The sequence below is a fragment of the Eretmochelys imbricata genome, chromosome 16, assembly GCF_965152235.1.
Source record: "Eretmochelys imbricata isolate rEreImb1 chromosome 16, rEreImb1.hap1, whole genome shotgun sequence".
Lineage (NCBI taxonomy): Eukaryota > Metazoa > Chordata > Testudines > Cheloniidae > Eretmochelys > Eretmochelys imbricata.
The window spans coordinates 4,336,894-4,356,882 of NC_135587.1; the positions used below are offsets into that span (position 1 = coordinate 4,336,894).

The 19,989-nt window shown below is 54.2% G+C and overlaps 1 protein-coding gene across 1 annotated transcript in view; it reads left to right on the forward strand.

The window, feature by feature from the left end:
• The first annotated feature begins 6,053 nt into the window (after positions 1 to 6,053).
• Positions 6,054 to 19,989, forward strand: part of MAMDC4 (MAM domain containing 4) — a 39,671-nt gene continuing 25,735 nt past the window's right edge. Inside the window, exons 1-9 of the mRNA XM_077836226.1 lie at positions 6,054 to 6,174; positions 6,340 to 6,453; positions 7,130 to 7,303; positions 10,007 to 10,132; positions 13,040 to 13,185; positions 14,090 to 14,201; positions 14,900 to 15,028; positions 16,387 to 16,533; positions 19,387 to 19,487. Of these exons, the coding sequence (XP_077692352.1) occupies positions 6,054 to 6,174; positions 6,340 to 6,453; positions 7,130 to 7,303; positions 10,007 to 10,132; positions 13,040 to 13,185; positions 14,090 to 14,201; positions 14,900 to 15,028; positions 16,387 to 16,533; positions 19,387 to 19,487 (1,170 nt within the window). The remainder of the gene's footprint in view (positions 6,175 to 6,339; positions 6,454 to 7,129; positions 7,304 to 10,006; positions 10,133 to 13,039; positions 13,186 to 14,089; positions 14,202 to 14,899; positions 15,029 to 16,386; positions 16,534 to 19,386; positions 19,488 to 19,989) is intronic.

The following is a 19,989-nucleotide window of genomic DNA, read 5'->3' on the forward strand; positions in this document are numbered from 1 at the left end:
ACGTCCCTTGATCTGCTGGCAGCGCCCCTACTTATACAGCCCAAAATGCCATTAGCCTTCTTGGCAACAGGGGCACACTCATATCCAGCTTCTCGTCCACTGAAACCCCGAGGTCCTTTTCCGCAGAACTGCTGCCTAGCCACTCGGTCCGTAGTCTGTAGCGGTGGATGGGATTCTTTTGACCTAAGTGCAGGACTCTGCACTTGTCCTTGTTGAACCTCATCAGATTTCTTTTGGCCCAATCCTCTATTTTGTCTAGGGCCCTCTGTATCCTATCCCTACCCTCCAGCGTATCTACCTCTTCTCCCAGTTTAGTGTCATCTGCAAACTTGCTGAGGGTGCAATCCACGCCATCCTCCAGATCATTAATGAAAATATTGAACAAAACCGGCCCCAGGACCAACCCTTGGGGCACTCTGCTTGATACCGTCTACCAACTAGACATGGAGCCATTGATCACTACCCGTTGAGCCCGACAGTCTAGCCAGCTTTCTATCCAAATGGAGATGTGGTCCAGATGAAATTACTATAATGTAGATGCAAGACTGGTTGAAAAACCACATTCAAAGAGTAGTTATCAGTAGTTCACTATCAAACTGGAATGAAGTATCTAGTGGAATCAGTCCTGGGTCTGATACTATTCAATATTTTAGTTAATGATTAGGATAATGGATTGGAAAGTGTGCTTATGACATCTGTGGATGACACCAAGCTAGGAGGGGTTGCAAACACTTTGAAGGACAGCGTTAGAATTCAGAACTGGAGAATTGGTCTGAAAGCAACCGGAAGAAATTCAGTGAAGACAAGTGCAAAAGTACTTCAGTTAGGAAGGAAAACTCAAATGCAGAACTACAAAATGGGGAAGAGCTGTCAAAGTGGTAGCAGTGTTGAAAAGGCTCTGGGGATTATAGTTTATCACAAATGGAATGAGAGTCACCAATGTGATGCCATTGTGAAAAGGACTAACATAATTCTGGGTGTATTAACAGGAGTGTCGTATGTAAGGCACAGGCAATAATTGTGCCACTCTACTTGGGCCTGGCGAGGCCTCAGCTGGATTCTGTGTCTAATTCTGGGCGCTGCACTAAGAAATATGTAGACAAATGGAGGGAGTCCAGAGGAGAGCAATAAAAAAGATAAAAGGTTTAGAAAACCTGCTCTGTGAGGAAATGTTATAAAAACTGGGCCTGTTTAGTCTTGAGAAGACTGAGGGCTTGTCTACACTTTCCGGGGGATCGACACGGCGATTGATGCCTTGGCAGTCGATTTAACAGGTCTAGTGAAGACCCGCTAAATTGACCGCAGATCGCTCTCCCGTCGACTCCTGTACTCCATCAGATCGAGAAGAGTAAGACGCTCTCCCATCGACATCACGTAGTGTGGACCCTGCAGTAAGTAGATCTAAGCTACATCGCTAGTCATGTCACTCAAATTGCATAGCTTCGATCGACTTTTCCCTTTAGTGTAGACAAGGCCTGAGAGGGGACCTGATAGCAGTCTTCAGGTATGGTAAAGGCTTTCATAAAGAGGTCAGTGATCAATTGTTCTCCATGTGCACCAAGGCAGGTTGTGAACCCCCGTCACTGGAGGTTTATAAGAACAGACTGGACAAACATCTGTCAGGGATGGTCCAGGTTTCCTTGCTTCTGTCTCAGTGCAGGCGGCTGGACTAGATGGCCTCTCTAGATCCCTTCCAGCCGGACATGTCTATGATTCTATGACAATGTCAAAATGGGACATTTCAACAGTGTTAGGACTTTTTTTTCTGGTTTTCTTCCAAGGTGAAATTCCAGAGCACTCAATGAGTGGAGTGTTCCACTGTTAACAGACTCCCATTCCGATGGAATATGGTTCTGTCAAAGCTCTTCTGACCAGCTCTACTAGCTACAGCGCTGTAGGAGCCATCCAAGGTGTGGACTATATTGCCCAGCACTGCATGGCCTCTTGGGCCGCATGGTTCCATATGGCTCTGCCAGGGACATTTCTTCACCCGGAGAAACCTATCAGACAGAGATGTGAGCTCTGCCCCCCACAGACGGTGCCAGCTGTCACTGAGACAGGCCTAGTGGAAGGGATTATGGGATAAAGCACATTCTGAATCAGGTTTGAAAGAATTCAGGGAGGGGAAATTGTTACATTCCATTTCTGGCACATTCCCATAAACATGTTGGTTCAATTGCCTAGGATTTGGTTAAAATACAATAATATTGTGATGCTGGCAGACCAGGTGCCAGTTCATGTCAAAGCCCCAGGCCTCACTGCATGCTCACAAATGCATGGCTGGAAGCCAGGCCCATTCACTTGTGTATTAGTATAGATCAAAGTGATTGTTAAATGTATAAGAGTGCATTTAAACTTCATGAAAATGAATGGGACATTAAATGCATTATTTTCACTTATCTGTATCCCGTTATAATGTAATAGCAAACATCTACATTGTGTACACCTCTGTAACTAAGTAACCCCTCAAACGAGAAAGAGGCCTTGTGGAATGCAAATGAAGAACTCTAACAGAAAAGTGCTAATTTCAAATCAGGTTGTCATTCTGTGTGATGATCAGAGATCAAAGACTTAAAATGCATTCCTCACTCTCTGTCCTCAGAGAAAGAGCCCACCAGGGTAGTGACCCTGTCAGCTTGTTTTCTGTCAGAAAAAGCTATAAGAATGGATTCAGGGAAAGATCTTTCATGTCTGGACTGTTTGGACTCTTACAGGGAAGTGTACTGGATGCAAAGCAGAGATTCCCCAGAGACAACTTGAGTACCTTGAAAGACTTTTGGGAAACTGGCAGTTTATTACGTCACTGACACCATTTGGAATTACAAACTGTGACTCACCTGTGCATATATTTTACCTGCTTTAACCTCAATAACTCTCATTTCCTTTTTTTAGCTAATAAACCTATAGTTAGTTTACTATAGAATTGGGTGCCAGCCTTGTCTTTGGTGTAAGATCTGGAGTACCAGCTGATCTGGGGTAAGTGACTGGTCTCTGGAGACTTGGAGCAACCTGATGTTGGTGTGATTTTTGACATGACCATTTATTACAAAGTCCAGTTTGTCTGGGTGACAGGATAGACTGGTAGGGTTACCAACTTTCTGATTGCAGAAAACCGAACACCCTTGCCCTGCCTGCTACCCCATTCCTTCCACGAGGCCCCACCCCTTGCTCACTCGATCCCCCCTCCCTCCATCTCTTGCTCTCCCCCACCCTCACTCACTACTTTCGCCAGGCTGGGGCAGAGGGTTGGGGTGTGGGAGAGGGTGAGGGTGAGGGCTCCGGCTGGGGGTGTGGGCTCTGGGATGGGGCCAGGGATGAGGGGTTTGGGGTGCAGGAGGGGGCTCCAGGCTGGGGCCAAGGGGTTCGGAGTGTGGGAGGGGATGCGGGGTGCAAGCTCTGGGAGGCTGTGGGAGGGGATTCCGACCTGGGGTTGGGGTGTGGGAGGGAGTGCAGGGTGCAGGCTCCGGCTGGGCGGTGCTTACCTCAGGCGGCTCCGGAAGTGGTGACATGTCTCTCTGACTCATAGGTGTAGGGGTGGCTACAGGGGCTCCACGTGCTGCCCCCACTCGCAGGCCCTTTCCCCGCAGCTCCCATTGGCCATGGTTCCTGGCCAATGGGTGCTGCGGAGTTGGCGCTCGGGGTGGGGCAGGAGCTCCCGGCAACCCCTGCGCCTAGGTGCTGGACATGCCGGACACTTCCGGGAGCCACACGGAGCCAGGGCAGGCAGGGACTAGCCTTCTAGCGGCCCAGTTAGCAGTGCTGACTGGAGCCGCCAGGGTCCCTCTTTGACCGGGAGTTCCGGTCAAAAACCGGATGCTTGGCAACCCTATAGAGTGGAGAGTCCAAAGGGACTGTCTGTGACTCCATGGTAAGACTGGTAGAGTGATCGAGGAGTTCACATTTGTTAGAATTATAGGCCACATCACCAGCTTGGGGAGTCTTGCGTTTTCTGACAGTCTGCCCTGAGGTGGGCACTCATGGTCATGAGCCACTCCAGACAGCATGACAAATATTCAATTAAATAACATCACTATTTTGTGATGCTCACAAAGGTTTTGCAGGAGTGTGAGCGCCAAACCTCAGGACTGACTCAGGGCACCAACCCCAAAAGTTGGGAGTTCTAAACTTAGATTTCACCAACCAAATGCACCAAGTGAACACTTCTCAGGCACCCAAACCATGCCTTCCCCCCCGCACCGCCCCTTCCCTCACTGCCTGACCCCTACCCCCGAGGCCTCCTCCCCCACGGCACCCCTTCTCCCTGAGGCCCTGCTCCTTCCTCCAAGGTCCCACCCCTGCGCCTCCTCTTCCCCTCAAAACCCCACCCCCTGCTCTCTCCTCTCCGCCCCGCCATCACTCACCCTTACAGATGGTAAAAAGTGATGGGGCCATGGGCCCCCTGGCCCCCCCCGTTCTGGCGCCCCTGGTCACAAACAGCCCCTTGGGTTCGCCAATCTGTCTTGCCACACAGGTGATCATAGCTCTGTGGTAGATGGCCCCTTACACCAAGAATCACAGCAACGTTCAGGTTATTTCTGATCCCAAAGAACCAGTCAATTATCCCAGTCAGTTGTGCTTTAGGTCTCACCCCAAAGACAAAGCTTGTAGTCAATCCTATAGTAAACTATATGGAGATGTATTAAACAGGAAAAGGAAATTAGAGAGTTATTTGCAAGCCAGCAAATATAGACACACAGGTGACACAAATGAATTACAGTCTTAGATTTCAAAAGATAATGTAGGCTTCTGTCATCAGCAAGCTCTGGATGTTCTTTGGGGCTAACCCAGGCTAAGCAGGCAAGGATCTCTTGGTTACGCCTAAAAACAGCTTGTGTCCCCCTGTGCCTGAGTCCAAGCAGCACAGAGACCTTAGTTCCTTTGGTCTGAGGTTTTTATCCCTCTCCTGTCATACGCTCTGAGCTGCAAACTCAGCAGAGTGGCAGCGTCCACTCAGGTGACTCACCCTCACAGGGAGGGAGGGAGCAGCAAACCAGCTATAGGAGTCCTTTTGTTAACAGTTTGTCAGTCCAGATGTGGGGAGTTTCCAGTTGTAAGAATGAACCAGAGCCCACCTGGTATTGCCGGGTCTCCTCTTTGCAGGGGGGAGGGGCATAATTTCTGTAGAAGAGCAGCTCCCACACTAATTAATGTCCCTCTCCTCTCTGGCAATTCAGTCCCAGAGGGTCCCAATACTCCTGCTCCAACATTATCTTCCAGTCTGGAGCACAGATATTATAGGTAAGATGAACACAGGTGACAACTCACAAGTATTCAACAGAGTCTAGACACTAAAAACTTTCTTATAATTCTAATACCTATTTTATCACTATTAACCCACATGTGTCCAGTCAGGGTGACCAGATGTCCTGATTTTATAGGGACAGTCCCTATTTTTGGGTCTTTTTCTTATATAGGCTCCTATTACCCCCCACCCCCGTCCTGATTTCTCACACTTGCTGTCTGGTGACCCTGCGTCCAGTTGAGACATGGAACCCTGGCATGAGCTGGTGCCTGGTCTGCTGGTGTTACATATTTATCTCCAGATCTCAAGGCCCTTTACAAGGCTGGGTCAGCACCATTATCTTCATTTTACAATGGGGAAACTGAGGCATGGAGCGGGGAAGTGACTTCCCAAGATGTCACAGAGAGCTGGGAATAGATCTCAAGCCCCATTTCCCACTGGAACCTGCTCTCTCCCAGAGCTGGCAATATACCCCCAGCATCCTGAGCGCTAATCATGCGACCAGGCTCGTGCCCACCCCCGACATCAGAAGTATTTTATGGTGTATTTGAGACATGCCACTGTAAGGCAGGAGTATCCAGAGCTCAAATGTAGCCTGTGGGTCTTCAAATCCAGATCCCAAGAGGCAAATGAGTTCCCACCCTCCTAGCCCCAAATGCTGATGGGGCAGATGTCTTAGCTCTTTTTCACCACATGGTGACTTTCACTGGGATTTTGCCTCCATTCATGTTTAACTCTCCAGCCCATGAATCATGGTAAATGACCTCCCCAAAAGCCACCATCTTCCTCCTGCAGCCACAGGCTGATGAGAATGAGAACCAAGCCAAACTACAGCCTAGCTGGAAAGGGCAGCTCTGCAATCTCCCCCGGCAGAATCCCCAGCCTAGCTCTGCAGGTGCTGGAGTGTTCAAAGGGGCATATGAACATCGCAGGTACAGAGGCTCCCCACCTGTCAGGCCCCCAAGCCTCAGGATTCACAACCTAGTATCATGCACTGGCTGTAACCCCCTGCAGAGATGGCAGCCAGTGGCCAGGGACAGGCCTCAGTGCTGCCTGGGGCTGGCCCTCCTGATGCTGGCTTTTACCCTCTCTGGTAGCTTGGCCTCACCCTGGCATCCAGTCCATCTTCATCAACAGATGCAGCAGTCCTGCCCCGGGGGTGTGTGACTTTGTGTGCGACTGCAGGGACTGCTCCGATGAGAACCAGTGTGGTGAGTGCTGCCTCTGACTCCTGCTCTTTGGCTTCTGGCTGCTCTTTCCTGCATAGCAGTTTTCCTGGGATTAGCAATCTGCAGCCCAAGAGGCTCGGGTTCCCAGGGGTCCTTGACCCTGAACCTGCTCCAAGAGAAGAGTAGGGAACCAGGTAGGGTTGCCAATCCTCCAGGATTGGCCTGGAGTCTCCTGGAATCAGTATCCATCTCCCGGCGACTATTGAAAGAAATCCAGGAGATTTTAATAGGCTATTTTAAGAAAATTACATTATGTTATGTTGGGGAAAGAAAACCTCCCGGAATAGCTTCAGTCAGAGTTGGGAACCCTAGAACCAGGGCCCCACTGCATCACACAAGGATGGGCCAAAGGCCCTGAATGAGCGAAATGCGCTGCAGAGCTACGCAACTGTCGCTTTCCTGCTAGCTCTGCCTGGCACACAGGCCCCATGAGAGCCACCTCAAGCTATCCACATGCCACTTACTCACCCACCTAAGTACCCACTCTCCTCACCCATTCCACTCATCCCCCACTCCCCTACCCACTCCCCCAGGAATCCCTAAATGTCCGATGCTGCTGATTTATCACCAACAGAAACATCCTGGAATTTGCTACTCTCAGGAATGAGTGCTGCCCAGCCCTCATGAGCACTAATCACTCTCCTCTGCTTCCCGGCAGGTTATCACAAAGAATCAGTCACGCTGGGAACTCCCTTCACTTGCGATTTTGAAGAGGGCAACTGTGGATGGAAGGATGTGAGCACCTCTGCCTACAGATGGGTCACAGGCCGAGCCAGCATCGCCATGTGGGGGAGAGGGCCCAGCGCCGATCACACCCGGGGCACTGATCTGGGTAACCGCACCACATTCCACTGGGTACATAAGAACATAAGAACGGCCAGACTGGGTCAGACCAAAGGTCCATCCAGCCCAGTGTCCTGTCTGCCAACAGTGGCCAATGCCAGGTGCCCCAGAGGGAGTGAACCTAACAGGCAATGATCTAGTGATCTCTCTCCTGCCATCCATCTCCACCCTCTGACAAACAGAGGCTAGGGACACCATTCCTTACCCATCCTGGCTAATAGCCATTAATGGACTTAACCTCCATGAATTTATCCAGTTATCTTTTAAACCCTGTTATAGTCCTAGCCTTCACAACCTCCTCAGGCAAGGAGTTCCACAGGTTGACTGCGCTGAGTGTACAAGAACTTCCTTTTATTTGTTTTAAACCAGCTGCCCATTAATTTCATTTGGTGGCCCCTAGTTCTTATATTATGGGAACAAGTAAATAGCTTGGGTAGCCAGTGGCCACTCTCCTTACCACTGCACTGGGGTATCAGAGCTGAAAAAATCTCCCTCCCTGCAGCAGCTGTACCTGACGAGTGTTTAGGGGTAGGGTGCACTGTGGTCTTCAGAACAGATCCACCTGTGATCAGCACACGGTGGCTCTTTGGGAATCCTTAGCCCTGTTGCTTTAAGGCTGGGATTATAAATGCACAAAAGCCAGGGTGTTACCTGCACCATACACTCTAGGGCACCCACCTTTACCATTCTGTGGGCTCAAGGTATAACCTGATTAATTTAGGCACCCCCACCCTTACCCAGTTCCTAATGCTCTGGGTGAAAGACACCTACCCTTACCCAGTTCCTAGGGCTCAGGATGTAATGTTTTGTGGGTTTGCAGAGTCTTTTACCAGTGAAGGAGCCTTACACAGTAATATTCTCTATTTATTAACAGTTACCAAAACAGAACACACAGGCTAAGCAGACAATGCTCCTCACTCCCAATAAGGCAGATGAACTTTTCCTGGTGGCCAAGCAGGATCAGGTCGTTTGGGGCTCCAGCTTCTGCACAGTATGATTGGCAGGTGTTGAGGTCTGGCAGCTCTGATCCTGGGCTGTGTCCTGGAGTTGGGTGCTAAAGAACTTCCTTTTGGATCCCAGTTTATATAGTGAAACTTGAGTCCTGCTTAGCTCTACCGTCACCAACCACTGTAAACTGAAGTGTTACAAGACAGTATTTTTACCCATCCTAGCCCATTGTGAAACCATTCTTTACCCAATCAGACCCCAGCACCTGAGTTGATTTAAATCTTGCAAAATTAGTTATGCCACAGACAGAAATGATCAAAGAACCAGACAGAGACCCTACAGATAAACAATAGAGAAGTGGGGCCCGTAAAGGCAAAACAATAGAAGTAGAGATTTCACAATCACAACTGTTGAGAAAAGAACAGGGGTACTTGTGGCACCTTAGAGACGAACAGATTTATTTGAGCATAAGCTTGCGTGGGCTACAGCTCACTTCATTGGATGCATCCACTGTTGAGAAGTGGTTCCTTGCCAGGCAGAACGCTGTCAAACAAAGTTTTCTTTAAACTTTTTAAGCTCTGTTTCTTGGTTGGTGGTTGTGGGCACTGTTAGGACAGGAGCACAGTCTTCACAGCCGGATATGACATTGTTTTGATGTAATTTAGAGGGAATGTGAGGATGTGACTCTCTGCTTCTTAGCTCATGGCTGCGACTGTCCTACTGTGGCTGCTGCACCTTCCTGCAGAAAAAGGCCTCACACCTCGCAAGGGAATTTGGGAGCCAGTTTCTTTATTAGCCAGTGCAAAGCTGCTGTGAACTACCCAAATGGGGGGCTTTTCCCATTCTCGGCCGGAGTAAAGGGCTACCCAGGATGTAGGGCACTGGGGAGTCTGGCCCTTGGAGTCCTGAAAGGCCCATCCAGTCACATGACTTCATGGCACTTAGACAGAATTTGGTATTTCTGTAGCTGGGCTTTGCCTTTATTCTTTAAGACACATGCTGGCTTTGTGTCTGTCTATGCTGCAATAAAACACCTGGGGCTGGCCCATGTCCACTGACTTGGGGTTGTGGGGCTATAAAATTGCAGCGTAGACATCCAGGCTTGGGCTGAAGCCCTGTCTCTGGGACCCTCCCCATTCACACCCCTGAGCGGCACAGCTTGGTTGATCTACATTTTAAGTGTAGACCAGGCCTGAGAAAAGGACGAGGCATGATGGAGGTAGTCAGAGATGAGGAGGCCTGTGCAAGGAGCTGGCGTAAGTGGAGACGCAGAGAAGAAAGGGTGGGGGAAGGCTGCTCCAGGTGCCATGAGCTGCAGAGGAGACGGCTCTTTGCACAGCTAACGGTGACTCAGTTCTCAGGAGTATATGGAATCATGCAGTCAGATAAAGCGGGGTAAATGCTGCCTCACGCTCTGGCAGTGCTGCACAGGCATGAGAACTGTTTTCACAGCTTGCATCCGATGAAGTGAGCTGTAGCTCACGAAAGCTTCTGCTCAGACAAATGGGTTAGTCTCTAAGGTGCCACAATCGTCCTGTTCTTTCTCCTGGGGGGGCATTTCTCCTGGTGGTCTGTGTTAGAGCCTAAGAACTAGAGCTGGTTTGAGACTCCTGGTGAGAACACACGTGGTGTGGCAGTCGCGGTGGGTCTGTTTCCCGTGAAGTGGATCAGGGAAGGGAATGTGTCTGCTTCTCTGCCTTGCCCTTGCAATGTGAATACCCCTCCTGATGTATGCTCTCCCCAGGCTGGTACATGGCTGCAGAGATGCGCAGAAACACGTTTGCTGCCATCGCTAGGTTAAGGTCCCCTGTGATGCGACAAGCAGCAGCCACCTGTGAGATCAGAGCATGGTATCGCCTGTGGGAAACAGGTAAAGGTGCACCCACTGCACTGTCTGCTACAGCAGTGCTGCACTGCTGGGGGATGTCACAGCCTCTCCTGCCCCTGACACAAGCACAGGGACAAGAGCTGTGCCTAGTGTTCAAAGGAGCACTGGAGGGGCCAGGGCAGCTGCAGAGGGGGGAGGCTGGGATGGGAGCAGCTGGCCAGGACAATTGACGGGGTGGGGTTGCTCCCAGCAGGTTGATGTGCTATTGTCTGGTATAGGGAGGTGTGCACGCCTGTCCAAGACGGCTGGTATGGGTCCCTTCTGGAGACAGGATCTGGGCTTGATGGAGCCCTATCTGATCCGATCTGGCAGTGCTTATATTCCTTGTATAAATTGAATTGTCAATGTTTTAGCAGCTACTGAGCACCAGATACCATTGGTATTACTACTAAATAGCCCCTTGCCTTCCACTTGCCCATTTCCTTCTGAGGGTCCATAAGCATTTTACAGACATTTCTGAATCCTCTCAGTCTCCCTGTGATGTGGGGAATAATATAATCCCCATGTTATGGCTGGAGAAACCGAGGCACCGAAGCGGAAGGGATTTGCCCAACTTTACCCAGTGAGTCAATGGCAGAGCCAGGGACAGGGTCAGAATCTATCACACTCTGTCTGGGTCTCTAGAGGGCCACTGGACCGAGAGAGACCCTTCCAGCTGCCAGGCCACCAGAACTTGGTCCTTCTGGTGGAATTAAAGCAGAACCTTACTGAACTCAGCAGTCCTAGTTCCCAGTTGCCTAGAAACTGTAAAGCACAAGCCAGGCTGGCGTCACACCCTGAGCAGCAGCATTCTGTGCTGCTGTGCAGAAGACTTGAGTGGGGGGCACCATGGTGCCCTAGCTAGGATGAGAGGATGGCACTGGCTGATGCTAGAAGAACATAAGAATGGCCCTACTGGGTCAGACCAAAGGTCCATCTAGCCCAGTATCCTGTCTGCTGACAGTGGTCAATGCCAAGTGCGCCAGAGGGAATGAACAGAACAGGGAGTCATCAAGTGATCCATCCCCTGTCACTCATTCCCAGATTCTGGCAAACAGAGGCTAGGGACACCATCTCTGTCCATCCTGGCTAATAGCCATTGATGGACCTATTCTCCATGAATTTATCTAGTTCTTTTTTGAACCCTGTTATAGTCTTGGCCTTCACAACATCCTCTGACAAGGAGTTCCACAGGTTGATTGTGTGTTGTGTGAAAAAATACTTCCTTTTGTTTGTTTTAAACCTGGTGCCTATTAATTTCATTTTGTGGCCCCTAGTTCTTGTGTTATGAGAAGGAGTAAATAACATTTCCTTATTTATTTTCTCCACCCCAGTCATGATTTTATAGACCTCAATCATATCTCCCCTTAGTCGTCTCTTTTCCAAGATGAAAAGTCCCAGTCTTATTAATCTCTCCTCATATGGAAGCTGTTCCATACCCCTGATAATTTTTGTTGCCCTTTTCTGAACCTTTTCCAATTCCAATAGATCTTTTTGAGACGGGGCGACCACATCTGCATGCAGTATTCAGGTTATAGGCATAGCATGGATTTATATAGAGGCAACATGATATTTTCTGTCTTATTATCTGTCCCTTTCTTAATGATTCCCAACATTCTGCCGCAGCACATTGAGTGGATGTTTTCAGAGAACTATCCACAGTGACTCCAAAATCTCTTTGTTGAGTGGTAACAGCTATTTTAGACCCCATCATTTTGTACGTATGGTTAGGATTATGTTTTCCAATGTGAATTACTTTGCATTTATCAACACTGAATTTCACCTGCCATTTTGTTGCCCAGTCACCCCGTTTTGAGAGAATTGGTGACTAGAGACTGGCATGTCATGCTGGGGCCAGTGTGAGCTGGAGCCGGTTTGCACCGGCACCTGGAGTACCCAAGGGGAAAATTTGGTGGGTGCAGAGCACCCACTGGCAGCTCCCCGCCCCAGCCCCGGCCCCAACTCACCTCACCTCTGCTCCGCCTCTTCCCCTGAACGCGCCACCCAGCTCTGCTTCTCTGCCCCCCCCCCCCCCCGGCTTCCCGCGAATCAGCTGTTCGCGCAGAAAGCCGGGGCAGGCTGAGAAGCAGGTGCCAGCTTCCCGCTCAGGCCCAGGGAGGCAGAGTGGAGGTGAGCTCGGGTGGGGGGGGCACAAGGAGGGCCGCCCACGCCGCAGCAGGTAACCCGGGGGGGGGGCACAGGGAACCACTCCCCGCCCCACCTCACCTCCACCACCCTCGGCCTGAGCGGGAAGCCGCGGCCTGCTTCTCAGCCCTCCCTGGCTTCCCGCCGAACAGCTGATTTGCGGGAAGCCGGCGCGGGGTGGGGGGGCACGGAGAAGCAGAGCGGGGCGGTGGGTTCAGGGGAGGAGGCGGAGCGGAGGTGAGCTGGGGCCGGGTGCGGGGAGCTGCCGGTGTGTGCTCTGCACCCACCAAATTTTCCCCATGGGTGCTCCAGCCCCGGAGCACCCAGGGAGTCGGCGCCTAAGGCGCCACTTTTGATGTGATCGGTGGGGGGAGCGGCCGCTCCCCCTGCTCCCCCCCAGCTACACTCCCCCGCCCCTAGGAGCCAGAGGGACCTGCTGGATGCTTCCTGGGAGCCGCCCCAGGTAAGCACCGCCGGGACTCCCCACCTTGCCCCCCGACAGGTGCCTCTGGCTCTTAGGGGTGGGGTGGGCACCCACTACGGTGGCCCACAAGATCCTCCTGCCCGGTTCTGGGGACAGTCAGGGGACAGGGGAGGGGGGTGGATGGGGCAGGGGTCCTGGGGGGGGTGGGCAACGACCCCCTCATGGGGTGAGGAGGGAACCCATTGTTAAGATTTTGGCAGCTCATCACTGGCTGGAGCACTCTTGGGGTGTCTAAGGCTGGAGGAGAGACCATGTGATCATGTATCCTGGCTTGCTTGTAGGGCTTAACAAGACAGTGCAGCCGGCTCTGTGGGTGGAGCTGACGTATGACAGTGAGACCATAACGCTGTGGCAGAGCCCTGAAAGCAGCATTTCTGCCTGGCAGGAGCTGGTTGCATACACAGGCCGGGTGCCAGGGGAGTTCCAGGTGAGAAACCAACCCTCAGCCTGCTCTGCGCCCCCTGGCAACAGCCTGAGCCAAGTTGGCAGAGCCTGAGCACATGCAGGCCTCCCATGCTAGCTAGGCGTGATGTGCTGATACATGGCCCTCCAATGTGTGGGGCGTGGGACACTGGCCTGTGGGGCAGCCCCACTCCTACCTCCCAGGGAAGCGCAGAGCTGCAAAGGCTGGGAAAGGGCTGGGTAGACATTGCAGCTGTGGCATGTGGTGGCCTGAGATAGGTCACATGGGAACCAGCCGGCTCTGGAGATCAGGGCACCGGTTCAATATTGGCCCACAGCATTAGCATAGAACCAGGCCAGTGACCGGACAGGCTCTAGACTGTCCACATGTGACAGGCTTGTGTCTACAGACCCCCTTTGAGAGGGGCTAGTGCTCATGTGTGATGGGCCCTGGACAGGGGGCATGCCCAGCAAATGCAAACTCTGCAACACCTGCTGCGGGGCTCTTGTCAGCCCTGGCTGGGGGAAAACAACCTCACAGTGGCTACTTGCCCCACCTGTGGGGGAAGAGCAGGCAGAATCATAGAATATCAGGGTTGGAAGGGACCACAGGAGATCATCTAGTCCAACCCCCTGCTCAAAGCAGGACCAATCCCCAATTTTTGCCCCAGATCCCTAAATGGTCCTCTCAAGGATTGAACTCACAACCCTGGGTTTAGCAGGCCAATGCTCCAACTCCTGAGCTATCCCTCCCGCCCAGAAGTCTCTCCCCCTCCCCATTCTCACAGGAGGGGAGGGGGAAGAGGGAGCAGAAGGAACCCAGAGGCTGTGGGTGGTCAGGCTGCGCCAGGCATGCCCACTCCTTGGGCCGTGTCAGTTGTCCTGGTGCCTAGGCTGTGCCCACACCGGGGTTTCTCTTCTCTTGGCAGATAACCCTCTCCTCGCAGCAGAGCTCCTTGCAGCTGGACGACGTGGAGTTCAGGAGCTGTGGCTTGCCACGTAAGGCAGCATGCCCCCCCCTCGCACCTGCCTCTACCCGGGGTGCTGCGCTTGGCTGTGGAGTCAGGAGGGAGCCAGTGCAAAGCCCCCAGATGCTTCCCTTATTCCTTTAGCCTCCCCCAACTCCCCTCGGCACGCCCAGGGCAGGACAGAGCCCCGGTCCAGAGCACATGACCCCCTCTGAGGGGCTGCTGCGTGGGAAAGCGGACACTCTTGCTGCACTGTGGCCAGCTACTTCCACCCCCCTGGCTGGCTGTTGATGTTGTGGATTCTCTGGGACCCCTGAGCTGGGCAAGGGGTCAGAGGAAGTGAGTGCGCCACTGGCTGGAGAGGGCCCACTGCGGCTCAGTGGGCCCAAGCCTGTGCCCAGAGCTTACGTGTGACCAGAGCCAACAGTGTCCCTGAGGCTGCACATTGTGCCCGCTCCGACACCCGTAATGCACTTGAGCCAGAGCCCCAGTCACCTACGCTGTTCTGGCTACACAGTCCCACTGCCCCTCTTCTCAGCCAGCTGGGCCCAGCTGCCCTGGCCACGGACCCGCAGCAAGGGTTAAGTCCAGCTAGCAGCGTTCAGCTCTTCCCAACCCTCACAGCCTCATGCCCCCTCAACTCCCCGGGAGGCTCCAAGCACTACCAGCCTGCCACGCCCAGGCCATCTCTGGGGAGTGGGCACCAGCCCTGCAAAGCTGGGATTTGCCCTATCTCTCTGAGCGACTTAACCCTTTCCTGCCTGCACTCAGCACCCCTGAGCCTAGTGTGTGGCTGGGAGGAGAGGAACTGCAGCCGTGGATCATGTGTGCAGCTGGAGCAGCTCTGTGATGGCACCGACAACTGCGGGGATCTGTCAGACGAATCCACCACAGAGTGCAGTGAGTGTTCCCGGGCAGGAGAGAGCTCAGCACCAGCTGTCGGGGCAGGACAGCGGGCAGCATTCCTGGGCTGGAGAGCACCGGCCACCAGAGTTTGTAGAGTGGGCAGCATTCCCAGGCTGGAGACCAGCAGCCATCGGGGGCCCTAGAGCAGGCAGCGTTCCCAGGCCAGAGAGCGCTGAGCACCAGCTGCCAGGGCTGGAGAGTGGGCAGCGTTGGTGGGCCGGGGAGCACTGGCCTCCAGGGGCCCAAGAGCCGTGATGCTGTTAAATCCAGACAGGAACCACAGAATATATGTGAGTTGGAGTCAGAGGTGGATGGGACCCAGTGGGTCTTTCCCAGTCCACCCTGGGGAGCAGACTAGGATTGCTGGGGGGCTCCATGCCTGAATGGCTCCCAAGAGCTCAGAGTTTGGCCAAATGTTGCCGTGTGCCACCCTGCTGCGTGAGCTGGGCTTGGGGGAGGTTTAGGTTGGATATTAGGAAAAACTTTTTCACTAGAAGGGTGGTGAAGCACTGGAATGCGTTACCTAAGGAGGTGGTGGAATCTCCTTCCTTTGAGGTTTTTAAGGTCAGGCTTGAGAAAGCCCTGGCTGGGATGATTTAGGTGGACTGGTCCTGCTTTGAGCAGCGGGTTGGACTAGATACCTCCTGAGGTCCCTTCCAACCCTGATCTTCTATGATTCTGTGACCTGGGAACTTTGGCATTGCCTGGTTCCGGCTGGATGGGGAGGCGTTGAAGCAGCCTAACCCCACCTTCCAAGCCTGTATTTGCCGGGAACATCCCCCAGGCCCAGGGCCCTGCTCCTAGGACCTAGGACCCCCAGCCACGCAGTTCTGGCTCCTCCTAGAAAGGGCGGTGCCACGTGTGCACACATACCCAGGCACCCCCAGCCAGCTTACTGGGTATCTCTGGCCTGGATGTGAGCCAGCCTAGCCTGAGTGGTTCTTGTATTGCCAGGCTCGGATCCCTGATCCTGAGCCTCTGCTCCCTTTGCAGGCTGCTCTAGACAACTCCCCGCTGTCCGCTGGGCATCCTGGCGAAAGCCCCAGGGGTGCTCGTATGGGCAGCGGAGTGGGTCTTCCCCCAGCTCTCCTGCCCGCCAGGGCTGGGGAACTGAGCCTGGTGCCACCTTCCCCATTGCCCCCCATGCCACTGAGTACCGGCTGTTCTCAGACACCCCCTCAGCGGGAAGAGGGCAGCACCCTGTGTGCGCATGCAAGAGAGAGCAATCACCATGAAGGGGATAATGAAGGGAGACTCCAGCCCTGGGGATGCCCTGCAGAGCCCTCCTGCCGGGTGGTGAAGGGAACCCCCATGTGGTGTCACCCCTATTGTCACCTCCTTTCTCCTTCCAGGATCTTTCACCCTCTGTTCCTTTGAGACGGGCTGGTGTGACTGGGTCACTGCGCCCGATTACCCGACCTGGGTCAGGAACACAAGCCTCCACCTCGCGCCTGCAGCCCGCACCCCCACACGGGACCACAGCAGCAACAGCAGGACAGGTACCTCTGCAACCCACCTAGGGCTGCTGGGTCGCCTCCCCCCGCCCCCGCGCTGGGCCCCTCCTGTCAGGAGAGGGAAGCAGAGTCCGGGATGCACCAGGGGCCTGGGCTGCTAAGGGGCTGGGTGGTTCTCTGTGTGTGTCTAGGGCTGAATAGATGCCAGAGTCTGACCCTGTTCCCTGCCCCCCAGAATGCTGCTGCCTGGAGTGGTGTGTGGGGCCAGGTAACGCTCTGTGGAGAGGCCAGGGAGAAGCAGCTGGCAGATCCCGCCCATTCCTGTCCCATCCTGGTCATCAGGTCACTGTGACTTTAGGATTGGCTCAGCTCTGCTCTTACTGCTGTGAGGACTCCATGCAGAGGGCGGGTTTGGATTTCCCTGGAATATTTCCTGCCCTGAGCCCTGGCCTGGCACAAGGCAAGCCCGTTCACTACTACAGCTCCGAGCCCAAGACAAGCTGATGCTTTGCTTGCTCAGTTATTCAGTCACGGAACAGGGCCCAGGCTGGTTCTTAGGGCTCATGGAATCACACCCATGCTAGGGGCGGGTTCCACACTGGCTGCCTTTCCTACCTTGATTATGGGTGTTCCCACAACGTACCGCGGGCCCTCTGGGATGGCTGGATGGAGCAGGCTCCAAAGCCGTGTCTTAGACCCTCTGCTGGTGGTTCTGGGTAAGGGGACAGCCATAAAGTCCTCCTGGAAAGCAAGCTCTGTGGTTACTGGAAGGCACTGCCAAGAAAATAGAGCATAACAAATGTTAAACATTAACCCCCTGCCAACACACCTGGGACAGGCTGGGACCTCTGAGCCCTTGGGGAGGAGATAAAAGCAACCTCACCTTACTGTTCCCACCGAGGATGAACTGTTCCCTCTGACACAGCACATCAGAGTGACCTTTGAGTCTGACAGTCTCTCCCCAAACACCCGTCCCCGAGTTCCGGCTCAAAGCTGCTCTCCTGCGTCAGTACAGTCTGACATGGTGCTCGGTGTGCCCATGCACAGCAAGAGGTGTCTCTGCCCCCGCCCGCGCAGAAGGGGGGCGTTGGGAGAGAAGTCCTAAGTCACTGTCTAGCCACCCTGCCACTCTGCTCCGTCCTTAGCTCTCTAGTTTCTTTGACTGTTGGGTTTTTCAGTTGTCACAGGTACATTCTGATGTGCTCATGTCTGTTTCAAACAGGGTCTTTGTTCCAGGGGTGGGTGATGGCATCAGAAGTCCCCAAGTTAAAGTAGCTCTCTTTGGCCTTCAGACCTTTATGCAAGCAAAATCTTACCAGATCTTTGTCTTCCTTCCTGCAGTCAACCCCCTTTGCGTATTGTTTGCCTTGCTGGAGAGTGCCTTCCATGCCCACTGGGGAGCATGCTAGTGAAACACCAGTGAGCAGTTCACCATGGGAACTGGCTTGTGCAGGGAAGGTCACAAAATTAAAAACCAAATGTGCAAGTGTATGGAGGGGGCCCTAGTCTGCAAAGGTGTCTGCTGTTTGAGGCGGGGGCACTGGCAAAGCTGGGGGCCTCGCCCCAGGTGGCAGATTTCTCTCTATAGTATTTGCCTCTCTTCATCCTTCTTGCTGGGGACTCTTTCTGGGAGGCGGAGTTACTGGACGGGTCTAACAACAATCCCTAGCTCACATGGAGCGCTAGTCAGCAGGACATCTCAGCTCCAGGGGGCGCTGTCATTATCCCCATTCTACAGCTGGGGAAGCTGAGCCACAGAGCAGGGAAGTGACTTTCCCATGGTCCCCCTAGAGCACACATCCCATTCCAGTACTTTGCCCACTAGGCCACACTGCCCCCTCTACCCCCGGCAGGTACAGCATGGTGCATGCCCAGTAACACATGGGGCCTGGGTATAAAGCCAGCCTGGGGGGCTGTACTGAATATGTTCTTAGGGTTGCCAACCCTCCTGGTCTGCCCTGGCGCCCCGCTGCTCTCGGAAGCGGCCAGCACGTCCCTGAGGCCCCTGGAGGGTGGGCAAGGGGGGGTCTCTGCATGCTGCCCCCGCCCCTAGTGCCGACTCTGCAGCTCCCATTGGCCAGAAACTGCGGCCAACGGGAACTGTGGGGGGGTGCCAACAGGCAGGGTCAGTGCACAGAGCCCCCTGCCCCCCCCCAGGGGACGCAGGGATGTTGTGGCTGCTTCTGGGAGCAGTTCACGGACGGGACAGCGCGTGGAGCTCCCTGGCCCCACTTACCTCGTCGGCAGCGCAGCGGGGCTAAGGCAGTTCCCGGCCAATGGGAGCTGCGGAGTCGGCGCTCGGGATGCAGGCAGCACACAGAGATCCCTGCCCTCCCACTGCCAGGGGCCGCAGAGTTGTGCTGGCCGCTTCCGGGAATGGTGCGGGGCAAGGGCAAGCAGGACCCTGTCTTAGTCCCACTGCACCACTGACCGGGAGCTGCCTGAGGTAAGTGCCACCTGGCCGGAGCCTCCACCCCTCACCCCATCCCACACCCCAACCCCCTGCCCTAGCCTGGAGCCTCCCCCTGCACCCAAACTCCCACCCAGAGCCCACAACCCTCATTCACTCCCACACCCCAACCCCCTGCCCCAGTCCGGAGCCCCCTCCTGCACCCCAAACTCCTGCCCCAGGCATAGCCAGGAGCCCCCTCCCACACTCTGAACCCCTCGGTCCCAGCCCAGAGCCCACACCCCTGCCCACACCCCAGCCCACACCCCCGCCTGCACCTCAACTCTCTGCCCCAGCCTACTGAAAGTGAGTGAGGGTGGGGGGAGCGAGCGACGGAGGGAGCAGTGATGGAATGAGCAGGGAGGGCCTCGGAGAAGGGGCAGGGCACGGGGCAGGGCACAAGTGGTTAGACAGTTGGCATCCCAACGTGTGCTGCTGATCTCCCGTAGGCTTTTTCCTCTACATCAGTACCGGCCCACAGGACCTGAGCAGCGGTGCGGCCAGACTGATTAGTCCAGTTTTCCAAGCAACCAAGACCAGCAGCTGCTCTGTAAGTCACCCCTGGGCTACCCGGCTGTCAGTCTCCTCTTGGCTTTGCTGGCCAGGGAAGGATGGCTGACATCTTGGGAGTGGCTCCTACGCAGTGTCTAGGGACTGCAGGCAGGGCCCCTCTTTACCCACACGCACCTCACCCTCTGGGGGCTGCTGCTGGGGAGAACCAGCCCTTCAAGGCTTGCTGGAAACCACTGAACTCTAAAGGTGCCACTGGGCTTTGTGTTTGCCCAAGGCAGCTAGGGTGTTTCCATCCAGCTGGTGCTCAGCTCCTGGCAGCTCCCAGCTAAGCAGCAAAGGGAAGGGCTGGGGATGAGCTGCATGAGGTGGGTATTTTATGGGAGCCTCAGCAGATCATTAAGCTTAAAATTTCTAAGCTCTGGATTTCATTGACTCAAAGAGAGCCCTGGGCACCACCCCATTGGGCAGGAGGGACATTGACCTGCTCACCAGCCAGTCAGGATTCTCCAGCGCTAGGCACGTTCAGGAAGTTTGGGTGC